Source organism: Helianthus annuus, chromosome 8 (assembly GCF_002127325.2).
Source record: "Helianthus annuus cultivar XRQ/B chromosome 8, HanXRQr2.0-SUNRISE, whole genome shotgun sequence".
NCBI classification, from domain to species: domain Eukaryota; kingdom Viridiplantae; phylum Streptophyta; class Magnoliopsida; order Asterales; family Asteraceae; genus Helianthus; species Helianthus annuus.
Window position 1 is genome coordinate 3,279,467 of NC_035440.2, and position 23,467 is coordinate 3,302,933.

A 23,467-nucleotide genomic window follows, 5' to 3' on the forward strand; every position below is an offset into this window, starting at 1 on the left:
GGTTTTTTATCAGCTGAGGAGTGCTTAGATGAAGAATAATGTGTTCTTCCTTTCAGTATCTTCTTCATCAAACAAACAGCAGACTTTTCAGTTTCTTTCTCTTTTATCTTTTCAGTTTTGTTAACTTTACCTCCAGTAGTAACTTCCTCAACTGTTTTAGTTCTCTGAAACAGCTCCCCAAGTGATGTTCTATGCTCCTTTTCTTTCTTAACCGTCACTGTTTCCGACAGTTCAATTACCGAACCAAACAGATAATCTTGAAGCGGACAAACAACCGCTGCATTCTCCTTTCCTTCGGGTTCTAAAACCTTCTCTAACTCATCATTAATGAGCTTCAGTTCATTCTCCATTGCTTCGGGTTCTAGGACCACCATATCGTTCTCAATGTAGGTGGCAAACGTCGGTGTTTTTGGTTCGTTAGTGACGGTTTCTGCAGCTAGAGTTCCTATTGCAAGGAACCCGTGAAAAAGTTCAGAGAAAACAGCCGCTGATTCTTCTTCTTCTGCTGCTGCTGTTTGTTTTGCAGTCTCTATGCATGTGAATGATCTACGAAACTGTGCTTCTCGTTGCGTTTTGCTTGAAGTCTTTGCGTAAAAGTTCGATTTGGGATAGTATTGTAGGTCGTGATCGAGTGATGGTTGTCCCGGAAGACATGAACAGGAGTTTCCTGCTCATCGGTTATAGAATACCGTCTCGTTAAGTTAAGGAAATAGGTGATAGATGGGCGGGTAACGGGTGGGGTTGATTGAGGCAGAAGTGGTTGCAATTACTGGCACTCTTTTCGGAAGTAAAGAAAAGGCATCCGGAGGGGAAAAAACATGCGGGTCAACCGACCAACAGACTTTTGCAAATCTTATAGACTTTTGTAAGTAATTAATGTGTTGAAAACGATTAAAGTAAATAATCAGGACACTGTAAGCATTTTAATACACGTTATCACTTATCAAGAAATAATTGACTCTTTTTCATATAATTCAGTTGAACTAACCCTGGGCTTATAGCTTAGTGGTTATGGAAATGAGGGAAGACTTTTGACTGAAAGGTCTCAAGTTCGATTCCTGATCCACCCGGGTTTTACCAGCTCTGCATTGTCGTGCCCTCGGGCGGGTGCAGGGTCGGGTTTTCCCCGGAACTGGTGGCATGGTGGGCTAGGGGCTCCGTGCGTGCAGGTTGGGCTGCCGCGGGCTACCTTTCGGCCAATGGGTGCCGCGTACGGAGTACCCGGCGATTCTTATGTTGGACGTTCAAAAAAAAAAAAAATTCAGTTGAACTTTCCACCTCTAATCTATAAAGTTTTTTTCTCTCTCTCTTTCTGAGTGCAGGATAATACCTGAATCTGCACACTCAGCTTATGACAAAGCTTGTCAATATTTCAAAATCAAATTGTGGCGTGTTCCCGTGAATAAGGAATTTCAAGCAGATATTTGATGCGGGCCCAAGCGTGGAAGAGCGGGCCATCCTGTACTTGGAGGCCCAAGATCGCGTCACAAAAGGGCTTCACTGAAATGGCTCTAACTTGGGCTACGTGGGCCGAAAAAACGCTTATTTCTATTAGTTTTTTTCCATTTTTATGTTTTTTCAAGTATTTTGGGCTTTTTGTTTTTGGGCTTGTGTTTGGCCCGTTGTCTTTTTTAGGCCCGTTTCGAATTTCTGTCTCTATTTATGTATTGCCCTAGTCATTTGATCAATCAGAATTGAATTTTGAGAAAACAGTTTTTTCACTTCAAATTCCGAGCCCTTTGGGTTGAATTTTGGGGTTGGGGAAGAACGACACGGGTATTCACAGAATCAACGTGTTTGATCTTCATTATCGTACTACTCACTACATCAATATTAAAGCTATCAAGAAATATATCAACAAAAACACCATAATGGTACGTGGTTGTTGAACTGGTCTGGTACACTGATTGTCATCTTTTCAGTCTTATTCAATACACCTAAATCTTAACAACTCAACGTTTTAACCGCAAATTAGATTGTTGGATCGGCTCCTGGTTTTCCACATGGAATCATTGACCCAATTGAGGTAAAGTGTATGATCTAGCATAGTTTTTTCGGTCACTAACTTATTAAATAATTTGTGTAATGGTGATGATTTGTGGGTTATATGCTTATATCTTGCAGGAGCTCGGTGAATTAGCAGTTAGTTACGGGATTTGTCTGCATGTAGACCTTTGTCTTGGTGGTTTTGTGTTACCTTTTGCACGCAAACTCGGGTGTGATTATCTTAGCATTTTGTTCATTACTATTGTTGCTTATACTACCAATATGATTTAATTTATTATTTTGCAGGTACCCAATTCCACCATTTGATTTTACAGTTCAAGGAGTGACCTCTATATCAGCAGATGTTCATAAGTATGGGTTGGCACCCAAAGGGACTAGTATAGTTTTATACAGAAATCATGATATTCGGAAGGTAACTACTCTCTATTAAATCCCTGTAATTCAACATTTTGTAGCATATAAGCTGTTTACAAACTTCTAATAACACAGGTGAACTATGATTATTCTTAATAAACTACTATTTGTACTGTTTGCCTACCTTTCCATTTGATCGTTTTTCCAAAACAGAACGTTTGACTTCCATATGTATGTGTATGTGTGTGTATATAGCCAGAATCAAATAAGAACTAACCAAAATATGATGTTTGATTGTTTGGTTTATATGAGTCGAGCCAAATCACAAAATTCACACTTTTCTTGCTTTCTCATATTTGACGGTGGCTGGCGTTCTGGAAATTGGCTAACTTGTGCATCCTTCTGACTTAAACAGCATCAGTTTGTTGCTGGTAAGATTCTTTCTTCTGAATCATGTTATCCTTAAAAAAAAGAGTGTATTACCTGCTACAAAAAAAAAAAAAAAAAAAAAAAAAAACCAATATAACATGAACACTTTTTGTAAAAAAAGTAGTTTTAATTAATAATCAGTGTGTCAAATATGATTACTTAAAGTTGTACATTTTCGGTAATCTATTTTTTAAGGCAAATCTGGATTTAAATAATCCCAACTTGCTCAATTTGGCCGATAATAATCCCAACTCAGTTATTGGCCGATAATAATCCGAACTGGTCCACTTTTGGCCGATAATAGTCCGCCGTTAAAAATAGCTTAACGGAGTTAAGCTTTTTTCCGAATTACAAACCGATGTTTTATGGATTTTGATCAGAACGAGGATACGAGTTGATTGATATAAAATTTACCTGGAAATACTGCCCCAAACGACGAAAACGGTGCTTCAATTCGGGTGTTTAAACTTCCAATTAACAAAAATCAAGTCGTTTGAAGCACCGTTTCGAGGTAAGTTTTACATAAATCGAATCGTATCCTCGTTCTGATCAAAATCCATAAAACATCGGTTTGTAATTCGGAAAAAAAACTTGGGAAATTGACCTGTAATAATCCCACTTAGACCTTATTGGCCATTAATAATCCCACCTCGGAATATTCCCCCCACTAGTCCCACCTTTCACATATTTTTCCTACAATGGTCCCCCGTTAAAAAAAACTTAACGGAGTTAAGCTTTTTTCCAAATTACAAACAGATTTTTTAGGGCTTTTCATAAGAACGGCAATACGAGTCCATTGATGTAAAACTTGCCTCGAAACGGTGCTCCAACCGATGAAAATGGCGCTTCAATTCGGGTGTTTAAATTTCTAATTAACCAAAATCAAGTCACTTGAAGCACCATTTCGAAGTATGTTTTACATCAATGGACTCGTATCATCGTTCCGATCAAAAGCCCTAAAAAATCTGTTTGTGATTTGGAAAAAAACTTAACTCCTGTAGGTCCCTCTCGGAGGATCGAGAACAAACCTAAACCTTGTTATACTAACCCACTAGCGAGTGCGGAATCCAAGCTAGTAGGCAAACCGGGATGAGACAAGTATAAACACAAACACACAAAGGTTTCACCGATTAACACAACTTGTATTAATGCAAATGAAAGTTTCGGTTACAAGCACAATGTTTACAAATCTAACTTGCAAACTCTCAAAGTGTGTGTGTGAGTTTCCGGGCAGAATGCTCTCAATCTTTCGGATGTGTGTGTGTTCTGTCTCACAAGTCTACTATCTCTTGAAACTCAACACACTGCATGGGTATTTATACCCAGCCCATGATGTCTGGTCCGAAGGATCCGATAGATGGTCCGAAGGATCATCTATCGATCACAAGTTGTTCGAATGATCAGCATTGACCTCGAAGGATCATCCTTCGAGGTCTAATCAGTCGAACCATATCTTTCGTGCACCTCGAAGGATCAACACAATCCTTCGAGGAGCTATCCTTCGATCAGAACATCTTTCACTATTTTACCAACTGTTGTCCAAGTCAAACCGGAGGATGGTTGACTTGGTCAACTTACAACACTAAATAGAACATCGTACATACAGACCGAATACAGACAAAGTACAGACACAAGTGCACCAACAAACTCCCCCTTGGCTGTAGCTTTGTCTTTATCTTCTATGGTTGTAGACTCGTCTTGAACTTCGACGGTCTTTGGTCTTCGAGTTATCAAAACTCTGATGTCCTTTCAAGTCTTCAATGTCGGAGGATCTTCAAAGTCTTCACGTCTTGCAAGCAGAGAGTGTATCAACAAACTACCCGAATCATGTAGGAAGTGTGTTGACAAACTCCCCCTTAACATAAGCTCCCCCTTGAGTTATGCTCGTGAATAACTTGATCTTTATGAAGTGAGATCCTTGTGGTGTTGATGATGGCCAGCGGCAACTCGATCATCTTCATCTTTTGAGCGCCTTCTCGTCGTGTCTTCATTCCAAGTCTTGTCATCGACCATGTTCTCCTAGCCTTTAGAATCTGCACATGCAAGAAATCTAAACGCGTAATGAGAACAACTGCTTGGAATATAGTATAAGCAATTGACACACGAATGGCCATGTCACAATCAAACACCGTCCGACAGTTTGAAAGTTTAATAAATTTGTCAATTTTAGATTTAACTTTCAAAACTTGCAAAATTTGACCGTTTATGAAGATTTAGTCAATTCGGTTTTCGTTCAGGTTTCAGGTAACGAAGACTTGAGCTCCAACATCGTACGATCGAAAATAAAGCAGAAATAAAATCTTTTTGGCTTTTATAAAGTTTATATTAAAACACAGATTTTAGGTGTGTTTTTGAAATTAAAAGACAACAATTTTAAAATCCTTTGAGTGTTATCAAACGACATCACCGCTAATGTCGTGCTGATATGCACCAAACGACGAAACTGTTTAAAAGAAAAACAATAAAAGTTAAGCAGTAAATAAATATATACAGACATTCTTTTTGCGAGTTTCGAGGGTAAGAGAATCATATCAGTGTACGGTCATGCCAAAACACTCTTGTTGTTCAGTTAGTTAACATTAAGATAAGCATCCTATAACAATTATCGGTATTGTTGTCCACTTAAGCTCAACTTATCAGATGTAATCATGTTTAGAGGATACGTTAATGTATGATTTATACTTACCGACCGGTGTTCATCCATATCACGACACATTCCCGTATCAAGGTATGCACGAGAGTTCATCTTACCGGTGAGTATACCGATTATCATCTGTTTGACCGTATAAAATGTGAGATACTCACTTATTTTGAATTGAAAACAAGCCCTATGTGATATAATCACTTATTGATGAGGAACTTGATTTTCATATGCATGAGGGCACAGGTGCAAGTCCGTGAACAGGTCAGTACTTCCGTACAGCAGAGAGACGAACTTGACACCCGGAAAAATGTGATATTTTTATCACTTATTTGTTTTGGACATGTGATTGTTTATCACTTATTGAGGTCGAATGCAGTATGCAATATGTACACGTATGTATAGTATCATGGAAGATCTAGACTTGCGTCCCCGTTATTTTTCGGTAAAAGATACAACCATGATACCCAGATGATAAGCAGCATAAAGACCGAATATCTCAGAACCTCGGCAATCTATCAAACGAAATTTCGGTACTAAGACCATATGCCAATGAATGGTTCCCACCTGGTCTTCAGTCGATTAAGATTTATATCACCCTGCACACTTTAACATGATTGTGAGCCTACCGATACATCTTATATAGAGCTGCTTATCGTTTTTCATTTAAGGTTTAAAGAGGTTTGGATAGACCACTGATGTACTATCATTTTCTCTTTTGCTCGCCAGGAAACTCATTTTTGTTTTTCTATAGTTTTTGTGTTTTTGAAATTTTTCGATGTTTTTGGATTTTCTGATTTTTGGATATACTCCCCCTAAAATCAATAAACTAAGATAAATTTAAAACACAAAGGTATTTACAAAAATGATTTTCCGATGTTGGTTTTACTCTTGCTTGACCTTAATGCCGTTTACCAATAATAAAAAGTCAAATCTTGATTTGTCAAAAGCTTTGGTAAATAAGTCGGCACGTTGGTCATCGGTGTGGACCTTAACAACATCGATTAGCCTTTTCTCAAAGCAATCACGTATGAAGTGATATTTGATTTCGATGTGTTTGGTCTTTGAATGCTGCACAGGATTTCTAGTGATATCTAAAGCAGCAGAATTATCAACGTAAATAGGAGTAGTTAGGAATTCAAAACCGTAGTCCCGCATCTGTTGTTGGATCCAAAGAACTTGGGAGCAACAACTTGAGGCAGCAATGTATTCAGCTTCGCATGTTGATGTAGCTACACACGTCTGCTTCTTGCACTGCCATGTGACTAGGCGATTTCCTAAGAACTGACATCCAGCCGTTGTGGATTTGCCGTCGATTTTGCATCCGCCAAAATCAGAATCACTGAAAGCTACCAATTCAAAGTTATTATCCCTAGGGTACCATAGACCGGTGTCAGGGTACGCCTTCAAATAACGAAAAATCCTTTTAACAGCAGCAAGATGTGAGGCCTTCGGGTTAACTTGATATCTAGCAAGCAGGCACGTTGGGTACATTATGTCTGGCCTTGATGCTGTGAGGTACATGAGAGATCCGATCATGGCGCGATAGATGGAAGGGCTAACAGCTTCTCCCTTCAAGTCTGGAGTAATTCCGTGATTAGTTGGCAATGGGGTACCAATGGGCGTTGCATCAGACATCTGGAACCGGCTCAAGATGTCACCAACATATTTAGTCTGATGGATGAATATTCCAGACTCCGTTTGTTGTACTTGTAGGCCCAAGAAGAAGGTCATTTCCCCCATAGCACTCATCTCGAATTTATCCTGCATAATGCGCTCGAATTCCCTACACAAGACATCATTAAGAGAACCAAAAATAATATCATCAACGTATACCTGTACCAGAAGAAGATCTCCATCTTGTTCTTTGATGAAAAGAGTACAGTCGATAAGACCTCTACGAAAACCGTTCTCCAGCAGATAGTGAGATAAGGTTGCATACCAAGCTCGCGGTGCTTGATGTAGACCATAAAGAGCTTTGTTGAGCAACCAAACCCGATCGGGATGGATAGGATCTTCAAAACCTGGAGGCTGTTCGACATATACCTCTTCTTCAACCACACCATGTAAGAATGCACTTTTCACGTCCATCTGATAAACCTTGAATCCTTTGAAGGACGCATAGGCTAGAAAGATTCGAATTGCTTCGAGACGTGCCACTGGTGCATAGACTTCGTTGTAGTCAATCCCTTCAATCTGACGAAAACCTTGAACGACTAAACGAGCTTTGTTTCGGATAACAACTCCGCGGTCATCCTTTTTGCATTTGAAAACCCAACGGGTACCAATCTTCTTATATCCAGCAGGTTTCTCTACTAGTTTCCAGACACCCAGCTTCTGGAATTGTTGCAGTTCTTCCTGCATTGCTTCAACCCAAGCGCTATCTTTCAAGGCTTCTTTCCACGTTCTTGGTTCTTCTTGTGAGACATAACACGCGAAGGACCAATCGTTTTGTTGCCCGGATTCTCGAATAGCTGCATACAAGCCTGCATTGTTGTTGTTTCGCAACATGTTTCTTGTTTGTACGCCACTTTGCACATTTCCAATGATGTTTTGTTGAGGATGGGTATTATGAATCCTTGTTTCTGGATTATCTGGAACTGGAACATTTATACCCAGGTTGTTAAGATTAAGATCAACAACCAATTCAAGACCCGGAATTGACGAAGAGGATGATGCAGTAGTCTCAGCTGTTCTATGGGCATCCACTGGAGGAGTACCCTCTGAAGTACCATGAACTGCTGTTGTTGGGGCTTCTTGATCTGCATCTAGAAATTCATCATCCTCTGAAGATTCGTTCAATTCGTTTGCATCATGAAAATCCTCATTGTTGAGAGTATTATTGTTCACCGAAGAAGATGGTTCTTGATTAACAAGAATTGGACGAACCACCGGTGAAACTGTTGCATTGTCACTCTCGAAAAACATCATAGCCGCAGCATTTTCTTCAACGGCTTCAACATTGATCGAATTGAAAAAGTCATCGTACTCAAACATCCAAGGTTGACCCGGATTTTTGACTGGCAAGGTGTGCCTTTGTACTCTGACCTCAGACCATTCCTCGACCCTTTTAGTCTCTAGATTCCAGACTCGTAAGTTAGGGGTGGCATACCCAAGAAAGTATCCATCAATTGCTCTTGCCCCAAACTTTCCATTAGGATCGATGATCGTGCATGGAGCTCCAAACGGTTCTAGATAAGACAAATCTGGTTTCCGTTTTTGAAGAAGCTCAAAGCAGGTCTTGTTGTGCCTTTTGACTGTAAGGACTCGGTTCAATGTATAACATGCAGAGGCCACAGCTTCAGTCCAGAATGGAATGGGTAGCTGCGACTCTACTAACATTGTCCTAGCAGTCTCGATCAATGTGCGGTTCTTACGTTCAGCGACACCATTCTGTTGAGGAGTATAAGCTGCACTAAACTCATGAAGAATACCCTTTGAAGTGCAGAACTCCGCCATGGAATGATTCTTAAATTCAGTACCATTGTCGCTACGTATCCGCCTAACCTTCAACTTATACAAATTCTCAATCTGAATGATTAAGTTTTTGATAATACCAAAGGTTTCACTCTTGTGTGCCATGAACGCAACCCAAGAAAATCTTGAATAATCATCAGTAACCACAAGGCAGTATTGGTCACCCCGAATACTCTTGTGCTTGACAGGACCGAACAAATCCATGTGCAAACGTTCAAGAGGAACTGCCACTGTGTTGATCTTCTTTGTAGGGTGCTTCTTCTTTGTTTGTTTTCCTTTCTGGCACGAAACACAGACGTCTTGAAGATGGAAATTTTTGAGGGGAACACCATTCACCAATTCATTTGAAACCAAATGATTCATTTTGCGTAAGTGAATGTGACCCATTCGTCTGTGCCAAGAGATAGTGTCTTTTTCTGTGGCTTTTGAAACGAAACAAGTTGCTTGTGCAGACGTAGTAATAGCCTGGCTCATGTCAAGGACGTACAAATCATTTATCCTTGGAGCCGACAAGAGAATCCATTCTTTTGGAATTTTGAAGCCGGGTTTCAGCACATAACATCCATTAGCATCAAAGTGTACTGAGAACTGCTTGTCACAGATTTGAGAAACACTAAGAAGATTGTGATCAAGTTGTTGCACAAAGTTGATCTTGTCAAAGCTGACAATCCCGTTAGATATCATTCCTTCACCCGTAATGTATCCACCTTTATCTCCAGCAAAAGCAACATAACCTCCTCTAATAGATTTAACGTCGTAGAGAAGCTTCATGTCGCCCGTCATGTGCCTGGATGCCCCACTATCAACAATCCAATGACTACTGATAGTTCCTCCTGAAGCACCCTGCACATGAACTCAAATGAATTAGTTGGAGATGGGGACCCAAGCCATTGTGGTCTTGGGTCTTCCATTTTCATCAATGACAATAACTTCTTGTCTTTGATGATTGGTGAATTGTGATGGTCCCCCTGATTCAGTAACCGATTTAGGTTTCCATGTCTGTTTTGTTTTACCAGTATCTTTCTTTAAAATTTTAACTTCTTGATTGTTTGAAATTGTAGAAGTTTCTGGTTTTACAGCAACAGATTGTTTTTGAACCACATCAGTTTTAATTGCTTTTTCAATTTTCTTGACCTGTTGCCTTTTCTGTTTCTTTTCCCTTTCTTTTACAAGTCGGGGATCTTGTTTTGTGGAAACAGTTGGCTTATGGTCAGTTTTGCCATGGGGATCATCAACCTTTCCTTTTTGTTTATGAAGAAATGGACAATTACGAATAATATGTCCAATGGTTCCACATTCAAAACATGATCTTCGTTCTACAAACCCCGAAGAATCATGTGATCGTCTAGCCGATGATGTTGAACTTTGTGAACCCGAGGTACTAGGTTTTGAACTGCTTGGTTCATTTCTTTTCTCGACAATAGCTTTCTTGACAAAATCTAAGTTAGATTGATTTTCAAACTTTTCAATCTTGTCCGTTCCCGTCGATTTCACAAAGTTAACCTTTTTCTTCTTCTTTTGGTTCGGCTTCTTGTTAGCTTGAGCCGGTGTTTTACTTTTGGGTTTGATGTGATTTTGCTGTGTTGGCACTGTTGGTAATTTCTTGTTACCAAATTGTTTTCGAATTTCAGCCTTTGGAATAGGAGGACACTGTGTAACTGTAACTTTAGGTCCTGCCTTTCCCAAGAACTTACTCGTCGAATTCTCAAAGACTTTGCAGATTAAGGATTGATTAACATTCTTAATGGGAAAATCTTTGTCTGAGTAAATTCTATCATCACCAACTAGAGTGTACAGCAAATTCACACTCTCCAGCTTTTCTGCAGATGAGGACTCAGTTGCAATAGTCTTAGCGGGTTGTACAGGGGGATCACATAGAATGTGATTCTCAAGAGGTATGTCCTCATTTTTGACTACCGCATCAGACTTTGCTGGGACAGTATCATCAGATTCATCATCAGACGAATCAGCATCCTCAATCACAACTGGAGGATCTTGATTCTGTTCAGCACTCACAAATGTATCTGCTGACACATCTGAATCTGAGGATACTTCCTTTTGGTATCCGAGTCCTGCAGCAAACTCCTTAACATCTAGAGGCACAGAAGGTTCAAAGAATACCCTGTCCTCTTCATCAGGCATGGCGTCATAATTATGTCTCACTGGTGGTGGACACTTCTTGTAGCCTATGCATGTGACATCTCTCTTTTCCTTCTGAACATCAATGATGTGATCTAACACATAGCTAGAGCTCAAATAACTGTCTAGCTTGAGTTGGATCGCATCACTTTCGGTTTTCACACAAGCCATCTCTTTTTGCATTGTTTCAAGACGAGAGATATACAAATTAATGTCCGTCTGTTTTCTTGAAACCATTTTTGTCAATTCAGTTTTATCTTTCTTTAATGTTTCAATCATTGACTTAAATTCTTTTTCATGGTTTTCATGAAACATGTTGGCTTCTGTGCATTTTGAGAGATCCACAGTCAATTTCTGATTGTGGAGAAAGGTCACATCATATTTTTCTTGCAAAGCGTCATGCTTACTTTGCAAGTCACTCAAATTCTCATTCACAGTAGTATGTTTGTCTTGCAAGTCAAACAAACTAGCTTGTAAAGCATCATGTTTGCCTTGCAACTCAGACATACTTTTCTCAAGATCGGCACATCTAGCATGCAACCTAGCACATTCATCACAATTAACAGCAGTGGGTTCATTGACACATACCTGACTTGATGAACCGTCGACATTAGCCATAAAGGCTGAATGGAGAGAAGATGAAGTATAAGCAGCTTGATCCACCAAAATAGATCTTCTTTGAGTTTCTGCTGCAGCTTCCTCCAAAAGTTCATCAATATCTGCATCGATTGCTGCATTTGATGTCTCACCCATATAATCATCACCAGAATTGGATGATTCTTCATCAGCACTCCTGCTATAACCAGAAGAGTCTTCATCTTCAGACGATTCACCACCACTGGCAGAAGATTCTCTACCACTGGTGTGAACTAACTCTTTCACAATTTGAGCAAAACATGCTGTTCCATCAGGAGCATCACCACCCAACTGGATTGACCAGTCACAACCTTCATCCACCTGAACTGCAAGTGCTCGGTTGGTTTGGTTATTTGCAGGCACCAATGAACGCTCAGTGTTTCTGTTCTGATTCTGCTGGTTGCCTCGGTTTCTGAAGGGATTTTGATTCCCGTGATGTGCTGGCTTTGTACATTCCCTTTTAAAGTGGCCCCGTTCACCACAGTTGAAGCACTTAACAGCCTGCTTATCGAACCCATACTTGGTGTCTCGCTTACTTTCCAAGCTGGTTCTGCCAGTACTTTCCATCCAATCCTTTGCTCTTCTCACAGCACTCGCAAAGGCCCACTTGATATCCATCAAGTCCATCTCTTCCTTATCAATCTGCCTGTAATCTTCTTGTGTCAGATTAATGTTTCCAATCTAACCTTCTATCAACCCACAGTACGCGCTCACTACAGTGTTAAGTAGCTCCATGTGTTCCTTAGCTACTTCTACACTGACTTTAGAGAAGCTTGAAGTGTCAAGCTGTACTGTATTTGGCTTTGATTGTTGACCTGCAGCAGATGATGTTCCTCCATAACACGCATATTGTGGTTGTTGAGCAGGAGGAGGAGGAGGTGGTTGTATTGGATTTCCATACAGATCTGTGGTTGGAGGCGGCTTTACAGGAACTTGCACTGGATTGCCATACATATCCGTGCTTGTGACAAACGCCGTTTGAAGTGGAGTATGTGAACCGGCTTTTGCAGATGAAGAAGTGGAGGTGCCATAATACATCTCTGGATTCTGTGGCACTGCAACTCTCTTTGCCTTCAACGTTTCTTCCTGATCCTTGTTCTCCAGAAGCTGCACGAAATCGTTGATATTTGTAGTTTTCAACGTTCCGTTGTACTTCAAGATTTCCAGGAAGTTATTCCATTGAGGAGGCAATGCATCGGCAAACTTCTTTACCACCTCTGTTGGAGTCGTTGTGACTTCAAAGTTGGTCAGCTCAGTAAGTAGATGATAGAAACGGCTTGTCATATCTCCCAAGGACTCCTTATCCATACATGTGAAGCCATCGAATTCTTTCTTCAGTAGATCTCGTCGTAGTTGACGTGTGGCTTCATTACCTACTCCTCTTGTCTTCAATGCATCCCACAGCTTCTTCGTAGTCTTGAAACTGACGAACTGATGATAAATATCCTTGCTCAGTGCTTGAGTGAGAATAGCGTATGCTTTCTTTTCTAAGTCATACGTCTTCTTTTGATCATCAGGAAGATCGGCAAATGTAGCTGTCGAAGAAGTAGCAACCTCGATAGTTTGATCGAATTCCGTAGTGAACCGCAACCACAACTCTGTATTTTGACCAAGAATGTATGTATGGAAACGATCAACCCATCCCGGATATTCATTAAGATGCATCAACTTTGGAGGCCTGTTCAAACTTCCGGTTTCACTTTCGCTTAGTAGAAGACTTTGAATACTCGGAGTTTGATTTGAAACAAACGCCCATTGACCAGCTGGAGTGGCATTTGTTTGTGAGGATGTAGATACCGGAGATTCGGCCCATGATGGAGATTGACTGGTATTCATGTATTTTCCACTGTCTGGAGCCGGATTTCCCCACCAACTCGGATTCATCTTTAACAAGAAAAATAAATTCTATGTCCAAGTCACGAAAGATGATGAGCACACAGTCGAAGGATGCTAGTTCGAAAGATCTTAAAAGAAAACAGAAACTTGTTAGCAATAAACAGACCACAATCGAAAGATATAACCTTGTTCGAAGGATCAACAGTACTCGAAAGATTACTGTTGACTCTCGAACAATGATTTCGAAAGATTCAAGAACTCGAAAGATTCCCTTTTGAAAGATCCTTATCTTTCGTGTTAAATCCTTATCTTTCGAACAACAAATCTCGAAAGATTCACCAATACAAAAGATCCTTATCTTTCGGACACTTGTCTTTCGAAAAGATTCCTTTCTCGAAGGATATGATTCAAACTTTGAAAGATGAATCGAAGGATAATAATCTTTCGACCCTTTCTTGATCGAAAGATATCCTTCGAGACTTCTGACACAAACTGATCTGATGTGAAAGGTTGGTGAAAAGGTGACAGGATGGTAAGTCAACTTTCGGCAAGATGGTATGTGCAGGCTGTCCTTTCACCACCAACTTTGAAAATTTGCCAAAAATGAAAAACCTTATCTTAACCACAGTCACCGGAATTTTTAACCGGAGCTTTCGCCGGAAAACACAAAGTTACTCAAAAACAAGTTTTCAAGTTACCCAACCCAACCTTGAGCACTCCCGAAGGTTTAGGAACCGTTTTTCAGTTTAAACAAGCAAGAAAACCACCAAAAACGGGTGCTAAACCAAGTGTCCAAACACACCAAACACTTGAACAAACCCGGTTTTAAACAAGGTAAAGAGCGAGGCTCTGATACCACTTGTAGGTCCCTCTCGGAGGATCGAGAACAAACCTAAACCTTGTTATACTAACCCACTAGCGAGTGCGGAATCCAAGCTAGTAGGCAAACCGGGATGAGACAAGTATAAACACAAACACACAAAGGTTTCACCGATTAACACAACTTGTATTAATGCAAATGAAAGTTTCGGTTACAAGCACAATGTTTACAAATCTAACTTGCAAACTCTCAAAGTGTGTGTGTGAGTTTCCGGGCAGAATGCTCTCAATCTTTCGGATGTGTGTGTGTTCTGTCTCACAAGTCTACTATCTCTTGAAACTCAACACACTGCATGGGTATTTATACCCAGCCCATGATGTCTGGTCCGAAGGATCCGATAGATGGTCCGAAGGATCATCTATCGATCACAAGTTGTTCGAATGATCAGCATTGACCTCGAAGGATCATCCTTCGAGGTCTAATCAGTCGAACCATATCTTTCGTGCACCTCGAAGGATCAACAGCATCCTTTGAGGAGCTATCCTTCGATCAGAACATCTTTCACTATTTTACCAACTGTTGTCCAAGTCAAACCGGAGGATGGTTGACTTGGTCAACTTACAACACTAAATAGAACATCGTACATACAGACCGAATACAGACAAAGTACAGACACAAGTGCACCAACAACTCCGTTAAGTTTTTTTAACGGGGGACCATTGTAGGAAAAATATGTGAAAGGTGGGACTGGTGGGGGGAATATTCTGAGGTGGGATTATTAATGGCCAATAAGGTCTAGGTGGGATTATTACAGGCAAATTCCCCAAAAAACTTAACTCCGTTAAGCTATTTTTAACGGCGGACTATTATTGGCCAAAAGTGGACAAGTTCGGATTATTATCGGCTAATAACTGAGTTGGGATTATTATCGGCCAAATTGAGCAAGTTGGGACTATTTAAATCCAATTTGCCTTTTTTTAATAACCGATTTAGGAGATATTATGCAGAACGTTAAAGCATAACCCACGTCACGTCTTACGTGTTTGACCCATTAACGATAAAGCATGACTCAAATCAATCCAGTTACAAGTAGATAGGTTGAATTTTCCAATCTACGTGTGAACTTGCATGAAATTATGAAATATATGTGTATTTAAAGTGCGTTTTATGTTAATACTACAGTTACCGAGTGGTCTGGTGGTCTATATGTATCTCCAACAATTGCTGGTAGCCGGCCTGGAAACGTGATTGCCGGAGCTTGGGCAGCTATGATTTCATTAGGGCAAGAAGGTTGCGTATTTAAAAGTTGATTTTATAATTTCTGGCCCTTTTTTGTCACATTTTTATAGCTAAAATGATCATTATTTTGTATGTTTTAAAGGTTACCTTGAGCACACAAGAGAGATAATGGAAGCATCAAAGAGGATACAACAAGGGTATGCATCTCTCTGTCTCTTTTTTTTAATTCCAAGGTGAAAATTACTTATTTGCCCTTTTTTAAATGTTTTGTAGAGTGAAAGAGATCCCCGAATTGTTTATCGTTGGAAGGCCAGATATGACAATTGTGGCGTTTGGCTCTAATGTAATTGACATATTTGAAGTGAATGACATATTGTCCTCTAAAGGCTGGCATTTAAGTCCCTTGCAGAGACCCAACAGGTATATCATCATAATAATTTTATTTCGCGAAATAATAATCGGGAAATGACATTTCGAACGTATTGTTCATATTTCAGCATTCATATCTGTGTGACCCTTCAACATGTGCCTGTTGTTGATGAATTCCTCAACGATTTAAAGGATTCAGTGCAAACTGTAAGTCTCCAAATTATCTTGTTTAGAAAACTTTTCATTTATTTGGATTAGGATCAAATACAAAGTGGATATTACTTGATAAGGGTACCAAGTGCTTTTGGACCGTTGATTACACTATTTCAATGGTTAAGATTGAGTGGCAAGATCGTAATTAACAGTGAAGGTTAATGTTGATTTTTTGGCTTAAATCTAGATGCAACGTTTTTCTTTTAAAAACTCAAATAAGTTATAGAGTTTTTAATTTTGCTCCTTATGGTTTGGTCATTTTAACGATTTTGCTCCTATAGTTTAAAAATAGTCATTTTCCTCCCTGATCTTTCGATTTTGTCGCCAGTTTGCTCTTTGGCTCTAACTCAGTTAAAGCGTTCAATTAAAAGTAGAGGTATTTCAGTAGTTTACTCCCTGGCTCTAACTCAACTAAAACGTTTAGTTAAAAGTCGCGGTAGTCGTGGTCGGCATGTGGTAGTTGCAGGTGGTGGTGGATGGTTGTGGATGGTGGTGGCCGGTAGAAAGAGTGGTTGGAAAGATGGGGGATAGAAAAAAATTACTTATATACATGTAAATAAACAAGTTATAGATTTATTTAGGTGAAAAGACTTATTTGCCCTTGCTTTTATCTATAAAATTACCAAAATACCCTTCTAGTTAATGGGTTTTTTGGATGGAGTTAGAGGTGGGGAGCAAAATGACGATAAGTTTGAAAAATCAGGGAGGAAAATGGCTATTTTTAAACTATGGGGCAAAACCGTTAAAATGACCAAATCACAGGGAACAAAATGGAAGTTAAGTCTAAGTTATATATACTTTATTATTTTTTTTATTATAAAAAAGTATACCATAACATTGAGGATTGATATCTTTGTTTTGAATATAGTATTGGTATATTATTTGTAAAGATGTTGATGCACTATTAATTATAACGTACGTCTAAACTAGTTACAACAATGCTTTTAACATACAACGGTTCGTTCAAGTTGTCCTGGCCTGACACATGAAGGAACCGTGTGATTACAATTGTGTGTCCTAACCATTACAACGTCAAGTCTAAAACCACCTTTAATTTAACTGAAGCATCTACCCATCACACACAAAAATCACTTTGTACAAGAACCGGCTTCTATATATATTTCACCTTGCCGATAAATTGTTCGTTATATTTTTAGGTGAAAAAGAATCCCGGGCCAATAAGCGGAGGACTTGCGCCGATATATGGTGCAGCCGGGAAGATTCCGGATAGAGGTATGGTTAGTGAATTACTGGTAGACTACATGGATAATGCATGCTAATATGATTCTTGGGGTGTTTGGATCCACTTATCTGTCAAAAGCTTTTGAAGGAAAGGATAGTGGAAATTGTGTGTTGATGATATGTAAACTGTTTTATACTAGTTTGTAGATGTATATGTTAAAGTAATTCAAATACCATCTTTTTTTTAACCCTGAATTTGCAAGTGTTGGTTGAATTGAAAATCTTGTTTTTTGACCATGGAAAGATTAGTTGGCTAAAAATGGAATTGTCCAACGACAACGATAATGATGGCAACGACAACGATAATGATGGTAATGGTAAGCTAATGAATTCTAGATCAATTCGTTCGGGAGGAAGTAACCCATGACCTTCCAATGTGGAGGTTATGGGTTGGAGTCCCACTTGGTGCAATTTTTGTTCATGTGAGCCATGTGTTTTACCACTATGGGCCATGGCGGTGGGTTTCCCCTGGAATGAAAGATGCTTTTATAATCTAATATGTTGCTGAGATTACAAAAGAAAACCATATCCTATCGTGCCCATTGGCGTCCCTATGCCCATGTTAAATCCGTTATTTCTGGTAAAAAAATATTGTGCTTTTTATACTAGTAAAAGTATTTAACAACATTGTATTTTTAACTAGTACATCAATTGTTTAACAACATTGTATTTTTAGTAATTTCAAATTTTTAATAAGTGTGATACGATTTTTATGATTATATAATGTGTTAACTTGTTCATATATGGAACCAATATCGTGTAATTGAATGGATAACCTTTATGGATAACCTTTAATATCATACCCATCTTAAACTCATGATGAATATTGGCTATAAATGGACACAAATAAAATTGGCGAAGACTAGAGCTGGATGATGGATGGATTAGCGCTGGAACTTGAAGGCCTAATCATGGAATAGAGGTTAATAGTATTTGTCGATGTGAATGATGAGAAGGAAATGAGAAGTGGGGAACGGTGCATAACCATGTTGGGAATGAGGTTTCATATTTTATTTGTTAGGATAATAAATAAATAAATAAATAAGCATTAAAGAATATAAAAAGTTTAGATAAAATAATTAAATGTACAAAATCTTTAATGACCAACATAAACACGCGAATATAAACAAACATAAATGAATGAACGTTCACGAACATATTACTGAACGTTCACAAACACATCTGATCGTGTTCGTTCTTTAACTAATAGAATGGAATTTTTTGTTCATGTTATCTCGTTTATTAAACGAACGAACGTAAACAAACCTTCCGCCGAACAGTTCACAAACAATTCATTAAACGTTTGGTTCATTTGTAGCCCTAAATTATTCCTATAAGTAATATCATACTCGGTTAAATACCCGAATATTCTCGTACATCATCTCCTTATATCCGCGCAACAAACGACATTTCTGTAGGTCCGGCTAGGAGGATCTAGTCGCCTAATCCTTGTATACAAACACACCCGGTTGTGCGGAATCCAACCGGAGATGCAAACCGAGATCGAACACGACAAGAACACGAGATACAAGACCGAGACTCAACGATTAACACCAATGTATTAATACTTGAAAAGTCGGTTACAAGCTCAATGTTTACAAAACAATCTTTGCAAACTCTCTCTTGAATCTCTCGGGTATATCTTCCTTGTGCGGTTCTTGTCTACCACCGAAAACACTTGTCTGTTTTCTTGTTTTCCTTGTGTCCACCAATCACCAAGTGAGTTCGGTATATATATAAATGTTGACTTGTGCGATTGGGTAAGGTTCGGCCCAGATGTGATTGTATCAGCCCAAGTAATGTGATTGGCCCATATACAACAACACATGCACGTTCAGTTTAATAACTTGCATGAATTTTCATGAACTTGTTTTTAGTCAAAGTCTAGCCACTTTATGACATCATCATGACATCATCATGACATCATCATGATGATGTCATGATGATGTGGCGACGGGAATAGGTTGCGGCTCTCCGTGCTTCACGTGTCGAACTCTGGGGCGCACGACGGAGGAATGTCGTGGCGTCGGGCTTGAGCCGAACCTAACCGGGTCGAACCGAACCGAGTTGAACTGAACCAAGTCGCGTCCACATAATATGTATCAACAAACTCCCCCTTGGACGCTACTCGTGAGGTTCAACTTCCATATCTTCCATGTCGGAGGATCTTCAAAGTCTTCACGTCTTGAAAGCAGAGAGTGTATCAACCAACTCCCCGTTTCATGTAGAGAGTGTGTTGACAAACTCCCCCTTAACATAAGCTCCCCCTTGAGTCATGCTCGTGAATGACTTGATCTTTATAATTTGGGATCCTTGTGGTGTTGATGATGTTCAGCGGCAACTCGATCATCTTCAACACTTGAGTGCCTTCACGTCGTGTCTTCATTCCGAAGCTTGTCATCGACCATGTTCTCCTAGCCTTTAGAATCTGCACATGCAAGAAATCTAAACGCGTAATGAGAACAACTGCTTGGAATATAGTTAGTATAAACAAACGACACACGAATGACCATGTCACAATCAAACACCGTCCGACAGTTTGAAAGTTTAACAAAATTTATCAATTTCAGATTTATCTTTCAAAACTTGCAAATTTCGACCGTTTATGAAGATTTAGTCAATTCGGTTTTCGTTCAGGTTTCAGGTAACGAAGACTCGAGATCCAACATCGTACGATCGAAAATAAAATAGAAATAAAATCTTTTTGGCTTTTATAAACTTTACATCTTGAACAAAAAGCACAAAAATCACAAATCTAGAGCACATGTGACTTAGTAAACGGTTAGATTTACTAAATCGGGCACCATGGCTCTGATACCAATTGTAGGTCCGGGTTTCGGGACCGAAACCGTGATTTTCATGATTATGTTCAAAGACGGAAGAGATTAGAGATGATAAACAAAACAACTTTGTATTAATCCGGTAGTAAAACATTACAAGTCGGCCCGATTACATGATAACCGAACTAATACCAAAGGAGTATACATCCGGGGAGAGACCAAGTGGTGATCTCTCCCGGTGAGGTCTCAAACCTCCACTAACTCTCTTGTGTTGCAAATGGCAAGGGTTTTCTATTTATAGTCACACCCCTTGTCTTGCAAACACACACGGTCAACCGAATAACCCTCTCGTTTGACCACTTCAAACGAGCGGGTCTATACACGTTCGATAGACCGTGTCACTAACTATTACAAATTCAGCGTAAAATTAAAACTAATCTATTCGACAAGCATCGGACACAAAATCTGCATCAACAAATTCCCCCTTGTTCGTTGCTGTCGAATGCTGAAAATGCAACTGCAATCGATCTTCAGTCAAGTATTCATCTTTCTGTGTTAACAAATTCCCCCTTGACCGATGATCCAGGTAAGTAGTATCTTGATGCTCCTTGCATAATATTTCCCCCTCAAAGTACGCGTATCCGTGTTGGGTGTTGTGCAATTTCCTCAAAAGGCTCAATTGACCGATCTTCCGCTGATCTTCCAATACTCCAACCGGCATTTGATAAGGGTTCCATTCTTAAAAAAAAAACTGCATCAAGTCTTGATCTTCAAGCATACTACATTGATAGAGATTTCTGGTGAACTGTCTTCTGTAAACCGTCTTTGTGGAATCGACCAAGTAATGCACTTTAATCTTCAGCATCAACACTCAGGAAAGTCAGCTAGACCAAGTGTATCCCTTGCAAGCTCAACCAAACGGCACGCTTAGTTGAACTACATCCAGATCTCATTGTCTCGCCTTTGTGAAGTTGACCACGTAATGCACTACGGATCTTCAGCATCAGTACTCAGGAAGTCAGCTTGAACAAGTACATCGTTTGCAAACTCAACGAATTGAGTTACCCCCAGATCCCTGTAAAATCCCAAAGAAACATCAAACCCAAAACCGAATCCTGCAGGTCTTCAGCCTTGAACTATCAACTTTCATAAAGATTCCCCCAGGTCTTCAGTAAACAGCGCTTTGAAACTACTGTCGACTTTAGATACCTGTATGTTTCCGTGCAAAACTCTTCACGCTGGCTGGAGAATTAATTAAAATCCTCAAATATGTGTCTGTGCAAAACATTCCACGCAGAACCGTTTGTATCACCAGAAAATCACAAACTCTACCACCTGTGATTGCGTTTAGAAATTTACCGAAGAAATTCAACATATGAAAATTTTTATCCCCCCATTTCTTTGGTAAAATCTCTAAACCTTAACAGATTCTTTCCACTTCAAAGAAACTGTCGTCAATTTCACATAACAAATTCTCTCCACTGAGTAGAATTTATCTTCAAATGTTCACCAATTCCCTCCACTGAGCGGAACTGTCATCAATCTTCATTGAATGTTCTCGGTTCCGAAAATTCACGAAAACGACTTTCTTCTTTGCATATTCTAGTTGAATAAGAACGTCCCCTGGTACCCCGTAGGATCTGACTTGTATCCCCCCAAAGAATTTGTGAACTCGTTAGGACCGGTATTGACATTCTAGGTTCATTCATTCGTTACCAAATGCGAGAATATGACAATAAACAAAAAGATTTCTTCGTTGCATATTCTAGTTGATAAAGAAATTTCGCCTAGTACCCCGTAGGATCCGACTTGTATCCCTCCAAAGACTTTGTGAACTCGTTAGGACCGGTATTGACATTCCAGGTTCATACGTTCATTTTCAAATGCGAGAATATGACAATAAACAAAATGCTTTCGAACATTTCCGAATGACCGGTAACAATCATAAATATTGACGTGCGGAAGTGAACATACCGTGTTGTTTTTGGCCCATTATAGTCGCGTCACCATTCTTGCCATTTGCATCGGTAACCGTGACTACCCCACATTTTTCAAAAATCAAGTTTTCATCATCTCTTGTTTTCATCATGCCGCATCATCCAGCGCGCTTCCGAACCCGTACAAATTTGACGTTGACATTTAGAAGCGTGGTTCAACTAAACTTCACGAACACCCGACCCCACTCCCACTAGTAATTTGTAGAAACCATCATGTGAGCCCATAATGTGATAATGGTTGCTAGTAAAATGCTAGTGGGCCACAAATAAAAATCCACAAATAAATAATCACAAATCCCCAATTTTATCCATGGCTGACAACAATTGCTTTGAAATAACTAGTCCACCTTTCTGTTAATAATTTGTCTTTAGCCCAACTCATTTACCAAAAACACAAGCCCAAATAAAATTTGTGATGTGCATTCACAGCCCACAGATTGTATCTGATTCACCCAAAAGTCAACAACCCTATTTTTAAACATCACCAGCCGACATCACCTTCTTTCTCTTATCATTATTATTATTATACAACAATAGCAGCAGCTCTTTCTCTCTTCTTCGATACATCTGCCATCTGTTGTCATCTTTTTCCTTGAAACAAACCAGTCCAGTAGATATAAACATATTGCCTGACCTCTTATCCTTCTTCGATACACACATCAGCAACAATACATATGCATTAGAATCTTCAACACTTGAGTGCCTTCACGTCGTGTCTTCATTCCGAAGCTTGTCATCGACCATGTTCTCCTAGCCTTTAGAATCTGCACATGCAAGAAATCTAAACGCGTAATGAGAACAACTGCTTGGAATATAGTTAGTATAAACAAACGACACACGAATGACCATGTCACAATCAAACACCGTCCGACAGTTTGAAAGTTTAACAAAATTTATCAATTTCAGATTTATCTTTCAAAACTTGCAAATTTCGACCGTTTATGAAGATTTAGTCAATTCGGTTTTCGTTCAGGTTTCAGGTAACGAAGACTCGAGATCCAACATCGTACGATCGAAAATAAAATAGAAATAAAATCTTTTTGGCTTTTATAAACTTTACATCTTGAACAAAAAGCACAAAAATCACAAATCTAGAGCACATGTGACTTAGTAAACGGTTAGATTTACTAAATCGGGCACCATGGCTCTGATACCAATTGTAGGTCCGGGTTTCGGGACCGAAACCGTGATTTTCATGATTATGTTCAAAGACGGAAGAGATTAGAGATGATAAACAAAACAACTTTGTATTAATCCGGTAGTAAAACATTACAAGTCGGCCCGATTA

At 39.4% G+C, this 23,467-nt stretch overlaps 2 protein-coding genes across 3 annotated transcripts in view; one reads left to right on the forward strand and one right to left on the reverse strand.

The window, feature by feature from the left end:
- The window catches only part of LOC110924276, a 61,782-nt gene that overhangs the window by 28,898 nt on the left and 9,417 nt on the right, over positions 1-23,467 (reverse strand). The window lies entirely within an intron of this gene.
- LOC110871788 (sphingosine-1-phosphate lyase) lies at positions 1,303-17,645 on the forward strand. Of its 2 annotated transcripts, XM_022120519.2 has the most exons (11): positions 1,303-1,424; positions 1,835-1,874; positions 1,976-2,026; positions 2,125-2,216; positions 2,293-2,419; positions 2,777-2,792; positions 15,522-15,629; positions 15,721-15,775; positions 15,852-15,998; positions 16,076-16,154; positions 17,318-17,645. In XM_022120519.2, exons 2-11 carry the CDS (start codon positions 1,872-1,874, stop codon positions 17,438-17,440), a joined length of 801 nt encoding a protein of 266 aa, XP_021976211.1. In that variant the 5' UTR covers positions 1,303-1,424; positions 1,835-1,871; the 3' UTR covers positions 17,441-17,645. The 2 variants fall into 2 exon arrangements, with proteins under 2 accessions (XP_021976211.1, XP_035832245.1); XM_035976352.1 differs by lacking the exon at positions 1,303-1,424 and having other exon boundaries at positions 1,787-1,874.